This window comes from Accipiter gentilis, chromosome 7 (genome assembly GCF_929443795.1).
Source record: "Accipiter gentilis chromosome 7, bAccGen1.1, whole genome shotgun sequence".
NCBI classification, from domain to species: Eukaryota; Metazoa; Chordata; class Aves; order Accipitriformes; family Accipitridae; genus Astur; species Astur gentilis.
The window spans coordinates 29,898,937-29,917,234 of record NC_064886.1 but is presented as its reverse complement, the minus strand read 5'-3'; the positions used below and the strand labels follow the sequence as shown (position 1 = coordinate 29,917,234).

The 18,298-nt window shown below is 40.7% G+C and overlaps 1 protein-coding gene across 3 annotated transcripts in view; it reads right to left on the bottom strand.

The window, feature by feature from the left end:
• Positions 1-18,298, bottom strand: part of MYLK3 (myosin light chain kinase 3) — a 65,683-nt gene that overhangs the window by 7,492 nt on the left and 39,893 nt on the right. For all 3 annotated transcript variants that reach the window (XM_049804882.1, XM_049804883.1, XM_049804881.1), the window contains exons 4-10: positions 12,189-12,279; positions 10,439-10,877; positions 6,947-7,518; positions 5,124-5,229; positions 3,897-3,990; positions 3,466-3,575; positions 2,035-2,176 (exon numbers count right to left, since the gene is read on the bottom strand). In XM_049804882.1, the coding sequence (XP_049660839.1) occupies positions 2,035-2,176; positions 3,466-3,575; positions 3,897-3,990; positions 5,124-5,229; positions 6,947-7,518; positions 10,439-10,877; positions 12,189-12,279 (1,554 nt within the window). The remainder of the gene's footprint in view (positions 1-2,034; positions 2,177-3,465; positions 3,576-3,896; positions 3,991-5,123; positions 5,230-6,946; positions 7,519-10,438; positions 10,878-12,188; positions 12,280-18,298) is intronic.

Sequence of the window (18,298 nt, the reverse complement as noted above, 5' to 3'; positions counted from 1 at the left end):
TTGGACTTCCCATAAAGAAGTTTAACTTCTGTTCCTGTATAATGATATTCCTATATTTAACCATAATGACAGATTTTGAAATGGAAAGGCCCCCCTGTATAAAATGGTAGAGTCAGTCTGATGGTTGAGGCTTACCCACTGGATTTACTTCTTAAATATAAAAGTAACTCCATACAAAGCCACAAGAAACAGGTCAAATGCATCCTTTAGTTTGCCCATGAGGGCAAAATTTTGTTTTTTCCAGTGAGAGTATTTTTCAAGGTGGAGATGGGGAGGATGATGGTGTTCAAACTTATTACAACTGAAGAACTGTTGTATTGGGTTGGTGTGGCAAGATTGTGGTAGTGGGGGGGTTACAGGGTGGCTTCTGTGAGAAGCTGCTAGAAGCTTCCCCCACATCCGACAAAGCCAATACCGGCCAGCTCTAAGACGGATCCACCGCTGGCCAAGGCCAAGCCCATCAGCAATGGTGGTAGCACCTCTGGGATAACAGATTTAAGAAGGGAAAAAAAGTTGCAGGGGGCACAGAAACGGCAGCCGGAGAGCGGCGTGAGAACATATAAGAGAAACAACCCTGCAGACCCCCAGGTCAGTGAAGAAGGAGGGGGAGGAGATGCTTCAGGTGCCAGAGCAGAGATTCCCCTGCAGCCCGTGGTGAAGACCATGGTGAGGCAGGCTGTCCCCCTGCAGTCCAGGGAGGTCCACGGTGGAGCAGATCTCCACCTGCAGCCCAGGGAGGATCCCACTCCAGAGCAGGTGGGTACCCGAATGAGGCTGTGACCCCGTGGGAAGCCAGCACTGGTGCAGACTTCTGGCAGGACCTGTGGCCCTATGGAGAGGAGCCCATGCTGGAGCAGGTTTTCTGGCAGGACTTGTGACCCTGTGGGGGACCCACGCTGGAGCAGTCTGTGCCTGAAGGACTGCAGCCCATGGAAGGGACCCATGCTGGAGCAGTTCGTGAAGAACTGCAGCCCGTGGGAATGGCCCACGTTGGAGAAGTTCATGGAAGACTGCCTCCCATGGGAGGGACCCCACGCTGGAGCAGGAGAAGAGTGTGGAGTCCTGCCCCTGAGGAGGAAGGAGCGGCAGAAACATGTGATGAACTGACTGCAACCGCCATTCCCCATCCTCCTATGCTGCTGGCAGAGAGGAGGTAGAGAAAATCAGGACTGAAGTTGTGCCTGGAAAGAAGGGAGGGATGGCGGGGGAAGGTGTTTTTAAGATTTGGTTTTATTACTCATTACACTATTCTGATTTGATTGGTAATAAATTAAACTAATTTCCCCAAGTTGAGTCTGTTTTGCCAGTGATGGTAACTGGTTGAGTGATCTCTCCCCATCCTTATCTCGACCCAGGAGTCTTTCCTTATATTTTGTCTCCCCTGTCCAGCTGAGGAGGGGAGTGATAGAGTAGCTTTGGTGGGCATCTGGCATCCAGCCAGGGTCAACTCACCACAACTGTCTACAGGCCAACCAGATCTAATATCATTTGTGTAAGGCACTGTATAAACAAGCAGAAAAAAATATCAGTTGGTATTTCTGTTCAAAAAGATCATTTTATTAAGGGGCCATTAGAAAAACATTGTCATTTTACTGCAGTTCAGTTCCAGTCAGTAAAAAGCACAAGGAATAGGCAGATGATTGAAGAGGTATTTGAACACAGTTACAAGGGGTAGGGGGAAGTGGAAGGAAGACTGCAGGCATTTCTAGCCAAAGAGGGTTTTGGGTGTGGTTTTTTTCATTGATAACAAAAGGGAATTGTTTAATTCCACACAGAATGAGAAGCTTCTGGTTTAAGAAAGACAAAAAAAAACCCAGAATCCTGTTCATTTCACTATTCTAAGCAAGCTACCAAATAGACATTGAAAAAAAGGTAATGAATCTCTAGAGCTCCATTCTTTGTGGCTACTGAATTAAGTAAGTCTATTCCTTTATGACATAAGTCCATGAAATAAGAAATTACTCTTGTAATTAGAGACTCTGTGGTAGTCCAAACCATAGCATTGCTAAAGAGCAGAGAGCACGTACTACTGACCTTCAGATCTAAATGGAGAATATAATGCTGGTGCAAGTAGTGGACTCCTTCACAAATCTGTTTGGTAAATAGGATCGCATCCAACTCGGTTAGATTGTAGTTTTCATCTGTGATCCGGTCAAATAATTCACCACCATCAAGACTATAATTTTGACATAGAAAAGTGTTAAAACCCCTAAAATTCCTTACTAGCTCAATTTATTTCCAAGTTGGCAACTTAGGTTCTCTAATTTACCAAGGGTCCTAACATGTCCAATATAAAGTGTATCAGTAGTCTCAGTGACTTCAGGAGACTTATTTCTGAGTGTAAAATTAAGTATCAATCTAAATTAAAAAATGGAAAAGTTGTCACTAACATGGCGGGGGGGGGGGGGGGGCGGGGATATGTCAAACCCAACCCCACACAACCTGGTGATCTGATGGGGACCTGACGAACCTACAGAGAGTACCAAAGTATCTATTATTTGCTCATCTTATTAGTCTACAGAAAATAAGTCTGCAACCTATAAAATTTACTAAATGAAACTTCTCAAACTGAAAGCTATTTAAATGAGCTGACAATTGAACTTAATTCTCACAAAAATTAAGAGAAAATTACATCAGACATATAGCTCTGAAAAGGTTCTGCAAGGTAAAAACTTCAGGTATTAATTTCAATATACACATTTTAAATGTCTTATCATACTTATACTTGCTATTTAATTTTGTATTCTTTTTTCTTCATGTCATTAACAATTAGTTCTGTAGCAGAAACTCAGTTTTTAGGTTATAAAACTTCAGTTTTTTGTATAGCAAGATGCCACTACACAGAAAAGGCAGCAGGTATACATCATGAAATCTCCCTCTTGTGAATTCCATGTTAGATATAGAACAAAATTCTTATTTAGCTTCAAATGGGGAGGCATTTTTATTAATCCCAAAATTATTCAAAGGAGGCAGACCATGCACGAATCAACCTTCCTACCTTCTCCACGTCTTTTCTAATTCTACTTAAAACACCTCACTCCTCCTCTTGTCTGAGTCTTTCACCTTCACCCTCTCCCTAGTATAAGCTTTTATTTACCCATGACACTTTTATGTGATTTGGTAGCTAGGGACAATGATGGAGCCTGTAAGTGAAACTTAAATGAAAACTGAACCATAGTGAAGTTCTGTTCATTAACAATCTTGTAATTTGTTTGATACTCTTGAAGATAGCTGCCTTTCTTATAATTTGTTTAAACTGTAATCTTGCCAAATATATAATTTTTAACCTGAAGAAATTACCTTTAAAACATAATTTTTTTTTCCTTCTGAAAGTGAAATCAACTCACTCTCAGGCTGGGAAGCCATTCAAGTCTTCTTTAGACCTCCGAATTATCATTCCCTATTTCCTTTAGTGACCTGAGAAAACCCAAACATCTGACAATTCCTGAGATCATTTAAACTTACTATTCCATAATCAAAGTGATATTATTTTTGGCTTCGAATGCATCATAAAGCTGGATCAGATTCACGTGATTTAATTGGTTCATGACATTAATCTCATTTTTTACTTCCTCCTGAAAAAAATAAGTTAACAAAAAATGAGCAAAAAACGCTTCTTAAATTCCAATACATTCCAATACAATTATTTGTAAAACCCAGTAACAGCTATACAACAGGTCTCATGTGGACAGCAGGTTTAAACACAAACACGGGAGATGACAAACAGTCATATAAAGTCCAAGCTGCTACTTACTAAGACAGATTTTACAGTATTTGATACTACCCAACGACAAGATACTGCCTCTTATGGGCTGATTCAGGGAAGTGGTTTTAAGGTGCTTGCGACAAGGCCAGGTTTAGTGTGTGCTCACTTGGGTTCACAGCAACATAGTTACCCTCTCTTTTGCTCCTTTCACTTTTATGATTTTGGCTGCCAGGCTGAGACCAGTTGATATTTCCGTGCACTTGTGAACTTGCCCAAAACGCCCCCTGTTGATACCAAGGAAAAGATGAGAAACTGGCTTAACACAGCTCACCACAGGAACTTTTCATACAACTATTCTTATCGTTGATTAAAAATAGCGCAGTACAAAGTGAACAGAATCAGGTGGCCAGCAGCATGAATCTCCTCTTTCTCTCAGCTTATGAAGGATTAGTTTTATCTTTCCAGCCAGTTGTTCAATGCTTACATTAAAATATTATGCCCCCTTCGTATTACTACATTTCACTGCGGTATGATGACCTGATGATATTCTTTTTCGGTTCTGTAACTGTATCCATTTGCTGTCCTTCAGTGATGCGTTAGTGGGTATATTAACAAGGATATTTCTGTCCTGATCTCATAACTTTTTACATGACTAAAAGACCAGTAACTGTAGCCACGCCACAGAGTGCATTTCTTGCATGTTGTAAATTCTCCCTCATGTCACCCAGATACGTTAATGCCCCTTGGGATGATTTCTAAACACCATCTTCTCTGCTATTGCATCATATTGCTTATACTTATTAAACCATATTTGTACTTGGATCAACCTGTAAATCAAATCTTCCTGTCAGATAAGTAAGGATACAAGAATACAACGGCTGAAGCAGCTGCAGACTTCCTATGAGTGAAAACTAAACATAAGGTCAAAATAATTATAACTTCTCCCTTATTTTTTTGTAACATGCAGTTCAGCACAGAAAAAAAAAGATTTGGGAAGTTGCCTGACCTAATGGGCTTTGCTGACTTCAAATGCTCTGAATCTGTCTGCCTGAAGGGTACAGGTTTTTCTCATGACACCAGCTGTGGCCAGGATTATTATAACAAATGCAAAACCCAGTCATCTAAGATCACTGTCAGGCATCTGAAAATGGAACTGGGGCAGAAACCAGTCATCTAAGGGACACCCACACACCCCCCAAAATCCACAGAAGGTTGATAGAAGGAACCCAGCAACTATGGTAGCCCAAAAGTTCTCAAGGATGAATCTGCTCACTATGGCTGCAGTGAGCTTGCACGTGCCTCACACACACACACTTGGGGCCATCTGAAGAAGATTAGCTCTAGCTCTCCAGCTAACTGCGTTTCTCCGTGCCTTGGCTACCAACAGCAGTACAGCATTAAGGACAGGGATACTCACCCCCCCAGTACTTCGTGACGACACACCGAGTAGCACATTGCCACCTCTGTTTGCTTGACACTCACTATGCGATGTTCGAAAGGAGCCGGAGGAGAAGGGCTGTCATCTAGAGAGGAGACAAGCTGGTCATTGAGATGTTTCTGCACACATCACTGCACTCAGTTTCACCTCCCTTACACCGATGATTTCAATCTACAGGACACGCGCATCACCTTGTGTTTGCTAACTGTAATGAGAAGTCTCACCTGCCTTCCGTGCTCTCAGTACCTACACCTCCAAAACCATACTCTTGTGCTCCCCAGACCTTGGGCATCACTGTTCCTGAAGGGATGAGCCCAGTTTCTCAGACAGGCATTACTGACGCAGCCCTCAGTGCTTCTGTGGCCATGAGGTTCTACAGGAGAGACACTGGGGGCCGACACAAACGCCTGGACAAGCCAGCCTCCAACTGCTGCCGATAAGCTGCTAATGCAAACACTCAAAATAGAACTTTAGTATAAAGTGCACCGCCCTCTCTCCCATCTTTTCGCTTTGCTTCATGTTCCCCTACCACACCATCAATTTTTCTTCTACTGGAATTCAGACAAGCACTAAAGGATCTGGATAACATTAAGCATGTGATTCTGTCTCTATTTTTAAGAGTGGCATGCAAGTAAAATAACCATTGCATTTCCAGTTAGCCAAAAGAAGGGAGGTGCTGAAAATATCCAAAATCTGTTATCTCAAGTGAGGGACTTTTACAGATGAGGAATAAAGGCCCAGAACTGAGAACAGAATCCCACCTCCTGAATCTCAACCCTGTTTTTTTAAACACAGTAAACCCACTGGACACCTTTAGACCATCAACATCTTAGGTCATCCATTAACAGAAGAGGTCACCTGAAAAAATATCTGGAAGTTTGAAAAAATTACACTTGATCTTTTAATCATTATATGGCAGCTGGAAGGACCAGCACAAATACCCAGCACTGATAAATAATGACAGTTATTAGTAAAATCAGGAAGTTTCTCCTAGCAGCAAGATTTTTGCAGACAACGTCCAAGTTAAAGCTGCAGACATTAACATTGTAACTATGAAGTTTCATCAGTTTGTGGGAAGCTAAATCAGTCAACCATGATATACTTAATGGCCAAGTTTTTCTAGGGTAAAACTTCTGTAAACCCGCTTTTGGTGTCCCTCAATCAAAGCAATTTTACAATTAATCTCAAGATATCTTGGGCTGCAATTTAACATGTATTCAACTCATCTCTAGCCACTGCTGAGAAAGCCAGATCCAGGTCAGGACATCTACGCGTGTATGTGCATTCTGGGACATACACATACTTAAGTTGTCAGGAGAGAATACTCCCTGAAACAATGCAATCAAGTGTTCACACGGTAACTGAAGACAGATCTATGGCCAATAACACTAAAAAGACCACAGCAAGATACTCCTGCAATATTTTACTGCTCTCTGGATCTCCATAGCTGCTAAAGCATACCTGGATTTGCAAACTCTATGTTAAGGAATAAATGCTTAATCTAAAGAAAATAGACTTTTTCAAAATTACTTATACTTCTGATCACACATATACCTCACCTAATTTTATTTTAAAGGAACTTTTTTCCAAAACACACTTTAAAAGGAAAATCACTATTGAAAGAATTTGTACAAATGGTAATTCATTTGTTATTTACATAGTCAAAGATAAGTGGCAAAATGCTCTTCAACTGCAGGACAGAGGTGGTCTACTGAGCACTGGTCCAGCTACTATTACATATATAACACGCGTAGCACAAAATCCTTAACATAAAAGTTTGAGAGTAACTGCGAGCAACTTACCGATGACCATTTCATCCTGTGTGGGAAGCTCTTTGCTAGCTTCCAATGACACAGGCTTCTCTGGTGCCATTCCTGTACACTGATGAGCATCACTTTCACTTCCCCCTGAAGATGCAGACTCAGATTCTCTCCTCTCAGAGTTGCTGTGTGTCAGGGATTCTTCTGCTTTTGCTGTTTCTTGATGGATTTTCACTTCTACCCCCACATCTTTTGTAGGCTCCTTCACAGATGTATTCTGTGAGGTTATGGCCTTGCATTTTAATTCCAATTTCTCTTCAGCCTTTTCACCTGGTTTGGGCTTGCTCAGTAATAGCTGTTGCTTCCCTGTTTGAGGTGCAAGTTCATTTTGCTTATTGTCTCCTTTCACTTCTTGATTTAGCTCAATGCTGATGTTTTTAGGACTCTGCTGAAGTTTTAATTTGTCAGGTAGCTGTTTGACTCCTTCCACTTCTGCTAGTGTGGAGGGTGGGGATTTTACTTTGGGACTTTTACCTCTGTGATCATTTAAGTTTCCTTCCTTGGTCATCTCCACCTTTTCTTTCATTTCAGTCATATGTACATTGATGGATATCCTGCAGAGCAAACAGTTGACATTTTGTGTGGATGACTAGCCTTGCCTTTGTAACTTGGAGGGGGTGGGGCGTAAGGCAAAAAACTATAAGCTTCCAATCCCACAGATTTCTACAGTATTAAAGAAAACTAACCATATCAATCCTCTTAGGAAATACAACACTAAGGGAAGAGCATCAAAAAGCATGCTGATGCTTCTTCTGTGTCCTCATCTGTGTATATGCCTGCCTTCTGCTGAACACAAAGTCTCACACTGCAAAGTGTTAATCCCACATTTGAAAGCTTACCCACTTTTTGCAACTACTACAGTTGGTCCAATAAAATACCACTCTTTGGGCAGAGAAGGGGTAGTGATTGCCTTCACAAATTACAGGCTAATTATCTAAATGGCCGACTGCTCATACAGCTCTACAAATCCAAAGGTTTCCATCCATCCCAGTCCTATTCCAGCTGGCTGACTTGCACACTCAGACATCTGTGTTTGTGTCTTCTGATGGGATAGCACTCTTTCCACAGCTTTCTGTTAAAAATGTAACTTTTATAAACTCTCTCACACCATCAATACTATTTTCCTTGGCATTCTAGCTACTGGAAAAGTTTAATAATTTTTCGTCTTGTGTTGCCTAAAAAGAATACAGGTTAAAACCAATTCTCTATGTTCCTAAAATCCATCAAAGACATTCATGTGATAATTTTTGAGTCAACTGTTACTGCTCCAACTGTCACGAGCACGCAGCCTGATTTCAGCGAGACTGAATTGAAACTTGTGAAGTTGTAAAGTAGATTTTATACAACGCCAAGTAGAGAAAATTTCTGATGTCTAGAAAAGAACGTACCTCATTTTCACAAAAGTTATTGCCTCTTTCAGTGGAGCAACTTTATTACAAGAGATGTTATAAAAGAAAATGTTTCTGCTTTTGCATAACTAGAGTCTGAAGTTTCTAATTTTCAGCACCTTTAACACCCTTGCATGGTGCTATGAATCTAAAGCTGCACCAGAGTGAGCTACCAGAGCAGCTGAACTCAGCTCTGAGCAAACACTTCCACTGCTATCTAGACAAGCCTGAACTCGACAGGACTCTTGGGCATTTCTCCAAGCAGGGGAACACTATGTTCTTTTGACGCTTCTGCGTGGGCTTACAGACTTCATTAAAAGTTGCGTTCATTTTACAGAGGCATTTACCACCCTCATGAGACTTCACGCACAAAAGCATAATAGCTACCCTGTGCAGGAAGGCTGCAGCTTCCCCTGGGGTTTACTCGAGGTTCTGCCTTCCAGTTGTCTGTCGGCCTCCCTCCTCCCCAAACTAAAGCCTTTGATGCTCAGACACCCGCCCCGTCCAAACCAACCAGCTGCTTCAGAAGCTGCTGCCTATCCCCAAGCTCACGGCCTGGCACATCACGATCAGCCAGCACTGACTTCCAAGGGGTAACAGCAACTGTTCCTCCACAGCTTCACAAACACCTTGAGCCATCCCCTCCCTGACAGGCAGAGCCTCCAAGGCAGCGCTCCACAGCAGGCAGCTGGGACGGACCCACTCCAGCTGCTGAGGCACAGTGCCTACGGCTCACCGGCCGGAGCCTAAAAACCGCGGGGAAAAGACACAGAGGTCCCTCTCTTCTTGGTGTTGTTACAGCAACCAGTTTGGAGGTAACAACATCTACAAACTGTACACAAAGTTGTTCCTGAATGTTTGAAAAAAGGCCACAGTAGTGAAAGCTTCTACTTTCTCCTGACACATCTTGACACTCGGCCTCTTAAGAGAAAAATATCCCAGTGTGCCATTCTTCGCAATGAGCCCTTTCCCTCATTAAGCCTATGTGCCAACATCAGGACAGCTTTCATTCATTTTGCTAATTTATTCTTCATTCACTTTTTTTTTTTCTTTTTTTTTAGAGAGTCCCATAATCCCAGTAGAGGATTGGACAGGATTACCCATTGCACAGGAAGATTTAAGTGTCTACCCTATATTCACAAGTTCTGCTACGAATCAGAAGTCTTCAAATTAGCGTACACAGTGTCATGTTCTTGTCCACGTTTCAGACACTGATTTGTACATATGAACAAGAAAATTCCACACACAAAGTAACATATATATGTATGTATGTATGAGTGTGTCTATCACCAATACATACATACACATATATAAACAACTTTATATCCACCAGCTCAGACAGAGAAAGCATAGCAGTTAAAATTTGCCACAGAATTTCCATCTGTTGGGGCTTGGTTGGCTGGGGTTTTTAGGTTGTGGGTTTTTGGGGTTTTTTTTTGGTGTGGGGATATTTTTTAAATTAAATAAATGGAATTAAAATCAAATCCTAAATAAATAATTCAAAAGGAAATGGATTATAAAAGACATATTACAAAACACTTATATGAGTAAAGATTAGGCTAATAGAGATTAATAAATGAGCAATCTGGTCATATCTTTAGGTAACCAAGGCATAAAAAAACCCCACAAAAACATCAAGGACATCTAATGAAACAAGTTGTTTGTTTTTGTCATATATGAGTAAATATCTCAAATTCCTTTCATCCCCACGGTTATAGAAACAGAAAAGTTGGACAGGAGTGAGTGGTTTATAAATGTCCAATTACTTGAGCTATACTAGGGTGGTCACCTTTCTACCTCTAATACACAGAAGCCCCGATCATATAAAAAAATCTCCCATACATCTAGCCCTCTGACTCCTTGGCTTCATAGAAACTAACAGAGGGCCATTGTTGCTTTGAGTTTTTTGCCTTAACCATTTGTAAGGTCTTGCCACTCCTATCCTAGCATGGTTTTTTTTCCCTTGGATCATGCCTCAGCAGGAGCTGCCTCCTTTAATGACCTGGCTTTCCTTTTTTTTTTTTTTTTCCTTCTAACACGTGAAATGGTTTCAGATCACACAGAAAGCTACCAGCAAGGCCATTACCTGGTATGTGTCACTTCACACCCTGTGTCAGCTATAGCCTGGGATGTGGAAGGCACAGCTTCCCGGGATGCCGCACTTGATGATGGAGGTTTGTTTTCATTCTCTCTGAGTTTCTGATGAACAAGCTGTCTGTGGCACTTATCTAGGCGTGGGGCTCTGTCCATATCGTCTGCTTTAGCAGGAACATTTTGGTTGCCTACATGATCTTGATTTACGAAGGGAAGACCGTTGTGTTGATTCAAAGCTTTGACACCAACATCCTTTTCCTGTTGACAGCTCTTAGAGCTGTGTGTTTTGCCAGCACCTTCTACTAGTTGCTGCTGCGCTGTCCTCTCTTTAACTTGGGGTTTGGAGTCAGCTTTGCGGGCTACTGCACTAGAAGCGTTCACCTTCTCACATGCTCTCTTGTTTTCATCCAGCTTTTTCCCACTTTTTGTCTCTGAATAAAATAAACCATTAATAAACTATCCTTGACAAAAGCGACAGCAAAACAGAGAGGGAATAAAGTAACCCACCATTCAAAATAACCTGCACAGTTATGTATATCTGAAAAGGTAGCAAGAAACCTCCCAAAAGGTATAAAATCCTTACACCAGCAGGCTTGAGACAGCCCTTATTAATGCTCACGGCTTAATCAGAAGTTTAACTGCTCTGCTGGCTTTCCAGCAGCATTACAGACTGAACTTGGATTTCCATAAAGCAAAAAAAAAAAAACCACCTGCAAGGCTCAAGCTCACTGCGTATAAAATCTGAAGTCACTCGCTGGGCAAATATAACAGGTAGTTCAGGCACTGCAGACCCATCCAGGACCCTCCTGAACCTGATACACCCTCTGCCTAATTAAAGGGGCAGAGATGCACTGAGTAAGACACCAAGGGACAATGGGCTTGAGACAGTGCCTCTTGCTTTTCCACAAAAAGGACAACAAGGTTCTTCAGCACCTTCTCATGACAATGGTTGTGAATATTAACAGTGGAAATTTCTAGGGTAGTTTCTTTCAGGATTCAGCATGCACAGGTCACTGGCATTCAAAGTTAGTTCACAACCCCGTGTAGCTTTTGAGTCAGAATTATGACCATCTGCTTTATTTTTGTCACTTCCTAAATGATGAAGCTAAAAAGAGGGTCATCCATAATTTAAAGGATTCACTGACAATTTGTGAAGACAACAGCATGACAGGGCCTGCTCAACATCACGTTCACCCCTGTTACAACTCCACAGGCATTAATAATGGATGCAACAGGGCAATGCCCTGACAGATGCATCCTAAATAGGAATCTAGCCCTGACATGGCAATGAAACTTGCCGATCAAAAAAAGATATTCCTAATGTCAACACGTCCCTTTGTCAGAGAGGGGGAGGAAGGAGGGCTGGTTCAGATGTATTAAGGGAAAAGAATTTATTAGGTTCGCTATGCAATATTGCCACTACCTTCGTGGTATCTCTCAACAAGTATTGCTTTCTTAATTCAACTCAATGTAATTCCAAAGCAAAAAAAAAAAGCGTGCAGCCAAACAAAGATGCTGCTTTTAGTTTCTTGATCTTCTAGCATTTTGCGGGGCTTGATCTGGGAGACAGATCGTCTTGTGGAGGAGGTGAGAACAACTCTATTTTCCCAGCACTGGTGGACAAAGTTACGTGGTTACATTTGAGTAATTCAGGTAGCGGAAAATAGCAGGCTATTAATTTCCAGTTTGTCTGCTGCACATTTTAGCGTCAAAGCTTGTAGGATGCCTGGAGTGATACGTACCTTCCAGAGGCTTCTTGCTTTCAGTTTGGGTTCCTCTGTTACTAAGCACATGCTTAGGTTTTGCACCACTCTCCTCAGGCTTATCTTTGGCCTAAAAATGACAGGGAAACACAAAAATAACAGTTATGGCAAAGAGTGTTTATTTCCACTAGGTTCCTCCAACCACATAGGTATTCAGACTCTGTAAAATGGATGCTAACACCTCTGATCTTCTGAATTTTTAGCTACTGCTTCTGATGTTCTGAATTTTTACTTACCTCTGTGTTTAGTCCCTTATTCCAATCTCTCCCTGCTTTTGCAGACAGACATACTTCGAAAACAAGATGACACAGAATAATACATTAGCTCACTGCTTTCCAAAACTTTGACTGTCAGAGATTTTGCCTCCTGTCATCTTTACTCTTATTGATTAAAAACCATGACATGTGAAACATAATAGGGAGATTAGAAAAAGAAATTATACTGTATTTCTGTTGCTTTTTGGCTGGTGACTGAAAGATAAGCAATGTCTCTGAAGATATTGTTAATGTATTTGTCTCACAGCATCCAAAGATTCATGATTTGAGCTATCATAAATGTGATATCAAAAAAGAGCCTCTATTTTTATGGTGACTCTTGTGTACGTATTTGACATAACAAGTGTCACCTTTGGCATGGTTAACAACAGACTTGCTGTCTTTTAGAAGCAGATTTTTATTCTTAAGCAAATTTCTTCCAAATTAAGAAAGCACAGAGGAGGGATATTTTGTAATAGCACCACTAAACACTTCACACAGCAATGCATTTTAAATCAAATTAAAACTAAATAACTAAAATTTAGCAAAAAGCATTACACAAAAATAGGAAAAGGCATAATGTATTTCTTGGTTGGTATATAGTTAAAATCTAGTGATGAGCAGCCTCCTATCCTTATTTGTACAGGCAAACAAAGCAACGCTTAAAATATTTCTACAGATAATTCTGATTACAAATTGCTGCAAATCAGCCCCTTCATCTGTTAAGTAAAAGCGGTTAAGGATTTCATGCTCGAACCATAGACATTCCACAAGAGCCCCCTCATCTCCCCCTTCCCAAAAAATTAAACACCCAAAGAGTAAAAGTAGTAAAAAAAATCATTACCATTTTTATCACAGCTCTAAGCAAACCTGCAACAACGACCAGGGGGAACATTACTCTTGTGAAATCCTACATGCCAAAAAAGCCCTGGATAAGTGACAGTTTAATGCTGGTGGGTTTTTCCGTCTGTTTTTCAAGTAAGAAGTTAGAGGTTTGGGATCCTATGAAACTCAATTCATAGTCTTTTATTAATTTAACTCCAATCCTGCAGAACTTCTTCTGCAAGTATTCCCATTGCATCCCTGGAATGCTGTCATACCATCAACAAACAGCTTCACCCAGAAATGAAAACATGACCTCCCCACTCCCATCCCCATATTGAGTAACCTTGCGCTAAGCCAGCTCCATGATAAGCAGCACGCTGTTACAAAACAGCAAAGGTTGGAAAACAGAAACAAACAGGTAGCAAATTCTTTTTTGTGTGCAACTCCTGTGCAACTGTGGAGCTCTTTGGACATGTCTATGCTGCTATCACAAAACAGCCTACAAAAACTAGACCAAAGTTAGCACATGGCTCAGCACAAGTTAATTTGTTTTTAAATTCACCCGTGCTTTGCTCCACGTTACCCCAGCTAGGTCACGTACATACGCTACCTCACTAATTCAAGCCTAGTTCAAATATCACTCAGCAGCCTGTGATCAAAGTATAGACATATCTTAAGGTCTTATAACTGACCTTATGCTCCAATTTCAAAAACTGTTCATGACCAGAAACAAAAAAGGAGAACAATGATGGTCATATTGCAAAACTGGAGCTAGCCATAAAACTCTCTGCTTGCCCAATGCACATTGCCTGTTCTGCAACGAAGGCAGTACTTACAGCCTGGGACACAGACCTCCAACCCCATCCTAGCCCAGCAGGTCAGTTGACCTCTCAGTCTCCATCTGCCTATCCATACAACCTGGATGAAGTTCTGACCTCCTTCAATCTCCTCTCTCGCAAACACCAATGAGGAGGCAGTGCATAGTGACTAGTTCACAACTAATCCCGACAGTATGCTAGAAGTCCTTGTGAAACATTTCTCCAGTATCCCTCACATCACCTTGCTTTATTTACATCCCTCCTTACTGCTCTTTTCACTTAGAAACTGACAATCTGGAAACAAAATGAATTTATCATCTTTAAACTCCTCTTCACCTGGCCATTGGCATAATGTGCAGTTCAAGGTGTAAATCCTGCAAAGGACTGTATCTGTCTCTAGGCATTTTGCAGTGACTGCAAGCGGTAACATGTAACAATGCAGCTCTAACCAAAACATAACAAACTCTTCCATTTCTCCAAAAATTTGTAGACCTGAAATTGGAACCGCAAGCAAGTACAAGCTTCATCTCTATCCAGAATTACAACTGATACCTAATGTATGATTTATTCTTCTCAACACTAATGGAAACTTGATAAATTCTTCTGTCTCCTAACAGTCTAGCTTACCTGTCAGCCTCTGGCACCTAAAAAGGGAGATGAGGGGAGCACTCAAGAAGCCTGAAAAGGTATGCTAGCATCTAGCATTGCCCTAATCTTGTAAAAGTTTAGGTGTACCTATACATTTTACAGTTTTGGTGAAAAATATTTGGATTAAGATACAAATGTACATTTGCACTTGAGCTAAATTCTCATTACTGTAATCACGCCTCTACATACAAGTGATTCTTAGAATGAACAAAACCTATTTCAACTCTTGCAGTTTTCTCCCCATTCTTCCCCACTATGGGATACAGGCCATGGTGAAAATTCAAAACTCCCATTAGCTAAAACTAATTCCAGCTGCCTGTAACTTTCAAAAACAAGGTTAATCAATTCCAAAACACGGTATCAACTACATACCAGTCTTGCCTGTTCCTTCCTCAGTGTTCTCAATAATTAAGAAATGCTTAGGAATTGATGCCTAGGAACTTGCAAACACAAGACCTATTTGATTTGAGGAGTGAACAATGTCAATGGAGTTGATAAAGTCACAGATTCATCATAAAAAAGTAGCTAAAGACAACTTGGATATCTTAGGACATACAAATCCGCTCAGTAGTATGATCATAAGTCAGCACAGGTTTTAGTGACTGATGTTGTGTTCAGAATTCATGATCAATCAAGAAAATAGAAGCTTCTTCCAACAAAAAAATGCCTCCAGTATGTTACTCATTTTTCACTGGGGCCTCAGTTCAGTCACTAATTTGAATGACATTGCTGATCTTCGAGCACTGGTAGAAGCTGAATTTGTCTTTACAGTAGCAACCTACTCCTCACACTTGTTACAGGATTGCCTGGCACACTTTGGGAACCTCAAACATAAGACTGTAAGGCAGAGACCAAGGCTCAAAACATGCTTTAAGAGCCTTGCAATTCAAAGGTCACAGCAGTAACCTGTAACAGCAATACTGAAAGGAAAACCTGAATTATACGTTATGCAAAAAATTGGCAGGAGAGCCTAAAGCCCTGCTACATCATAAAGAAAAATATGAATAGCAAAACAAAACCAACCTCAACAAGGATTTCCAGCAGACTCCCCTTCTTCCAGGGCACAACACCTTTGAGAATAAAATCCACTACTTTAGAATTTTTTAATACTTCTCCCACAAATGTAATAACTTTATCCAGTGTATCAACTCTTTTCTCTATCTTTGCCAGCCTTTCCTTATGCTTTGAGGCATCTAGCTGAGCAGCTTTCATCATTTTCAACACTTCTGAGCATATGCTCTGGATATCAGTCTGGTGAGTACTGTCCGATACCTTTAGGCCTTTTTTCATTGCATCTGTCTCATCAGGAGCTGCTTGGGATACTGTTAGCTTGTTAATGCCTTTTTCTACATCATCAATGCCTTTGTTAACTCGCTGCAGTTTGCCTGTCAGATCTTCCTGGAAATGCAACAGTTTGTCCATTTTTTCATTCAAGATATTCAGTTTTTTGTCCATCATACTTAAATTATTCACTTTCGTAGGCTGTAACTTTGTCAGGGCATTTCCCTCTGCAAGGTCCAAGTCACCCGCAGACATTCTGTCCAGACAGCAGGATGTCAGATGGATTAGGTTAGCTTTTCATTAATCGTAAATTAGAAAACGACAGTCGGGAAGTTCATCTTCTTTAGCTATTCCTATACCAGACAACCTCACTTACTGGAGTCGCTAGACCGTATCATGAGATAGCTGCTGCACAAAAGATTTATTTCAGTGTTATCTATTTCTTACTGCATGCTTTCAATGATGGAAGTAATTTGGCACCAGACTATATTTTCTTGGGCCTCCCTGACGTCACAAAACCATTTAAAATTCTTTCTCGAGTGGCTGTTGATAGGCAAGCATCTTAACAATTGCCAATGCCTGAGCAGACCTCTGGAGGGAGAAGGATTGTTTTTATGAAAAGTTTTAGTTCCCTGATTATGAAAATAACTTGCTAGAGCATTTTTCTTCATTAAATAGGAAAAATACAAAAGTAAATTCAGTGGCCTTGTGCTAAAGCTTGGAAGAATTCAGCTTTGTAGCATGGATGCAGAGCACTCAGCATAAAAACAGGGTGTGCTCTTTAGGTTGGCTGGCACTTGAATTTAAAAATAGAGTACAATGACAAGGATCTGAAATACGTATCTAGCACCAGCATGTCTTTGTCAAGTGAAACTTCTAAAATTAAATCTTTCTCCCAGGCTATGAAAGTGAACTGAGTGAATAAAAAAAAAAATCTTCATGAAGGGACAGCAGAATTAGTCCAGCTATTAGCAATAAAATTATAAAACCATAAATCTTACTTAAAGGATTTGTTACTGACTTGCTTTCACTTCTGAATCACAGCATGTCTACTACAAAAATTACAGTCAGTCACTAGAGAACAGACAGATAGTCACTTTGTATTTGCACAGCCCCCACTGCACAGTTCTGAATGCTTTAGAAACATTAACGAATGTATCCTTACAACACAGAATGAGAGTCAGTCCTCTTCCACAGAGGATGAACTGTGGCATCAAGAGATAAAGCAGTTTATCCCATGCCAGACATGACATTGTGTCAAACTGCATCTAGCTCTCCCAGGTCCCTTTTCACTGCTATACATTTGTAGAGCAGGGAGGAGAAAGCAATGGGGAAATCCTGCTACTGCTGAAGTCCTGGTGTGACACAACAATGGAACCATGTCAAAGCCATGGGCTTTGGGATACTGAGCATCCCTTTGCCTCCAATCTCTTCCTCATTTTTTGGAAGGGGCTTATGGGAAGAAAGTGTAATTCTTAAAGTGAATTTGCTGTATGAAATAGGATGTTCTAAAAATTAAAATCCTTCCTCTACACACTGCAGAGTAGTGCCAGCATTAAAATTACCCTCTGGAGAAGATGTTAAGTCCTTGCCACTTCTGTAAGACAAAGTTTTTACCTTTAAAACAAAAAAATTTCATTACGTCTACTAAGGCCACCAAATAATTATAGCCAACCTGGTGGTTCTGTGACATTTAGAGGCCAATAACTGGCTTTACAAAAGATATCAAAAGCTTTAAGACTTGGACTGTTCATCACCTTCAAGGGAGAGTTCGAATACCAAGCAATGACTTTAGAAGAAAACTTGGCTTGTGAAAGCTGACGGGAGTTGGTATTTCATGCCATCTCGCTTCTCCAGATCAAAAAAGTATTTTAGTCACTGGGATTTTCACAGTGGTCTGGGATAGTATGGCATGAGTTTTATGATATCCCATATATTCTTATTTCAATAATCAAGCATACAACACAGTAAAATATACAGCTCTATCTTGAAAGTATAGGACATTGGCAATAAAAGCTTTGCAACTCTACTACTGCATGTAAAGAATCAGAGTCTTCAGCCAAATGCCTATAAGTAATTAATTCTTTCAAGCCTACAAACATGCTTGACGACAAATAATCTAAACAGCCAATTTTTTTACTAAATCAAGAGTACCAGCTGAATGTTGTCCTCTTAGGGACAAAAAGAAAAAGGTAGAGTCATTAGATTGTTATGATTGCTATACTTAAGTCAGACAACTTGCAGCAAGTATTTCAACATGGAA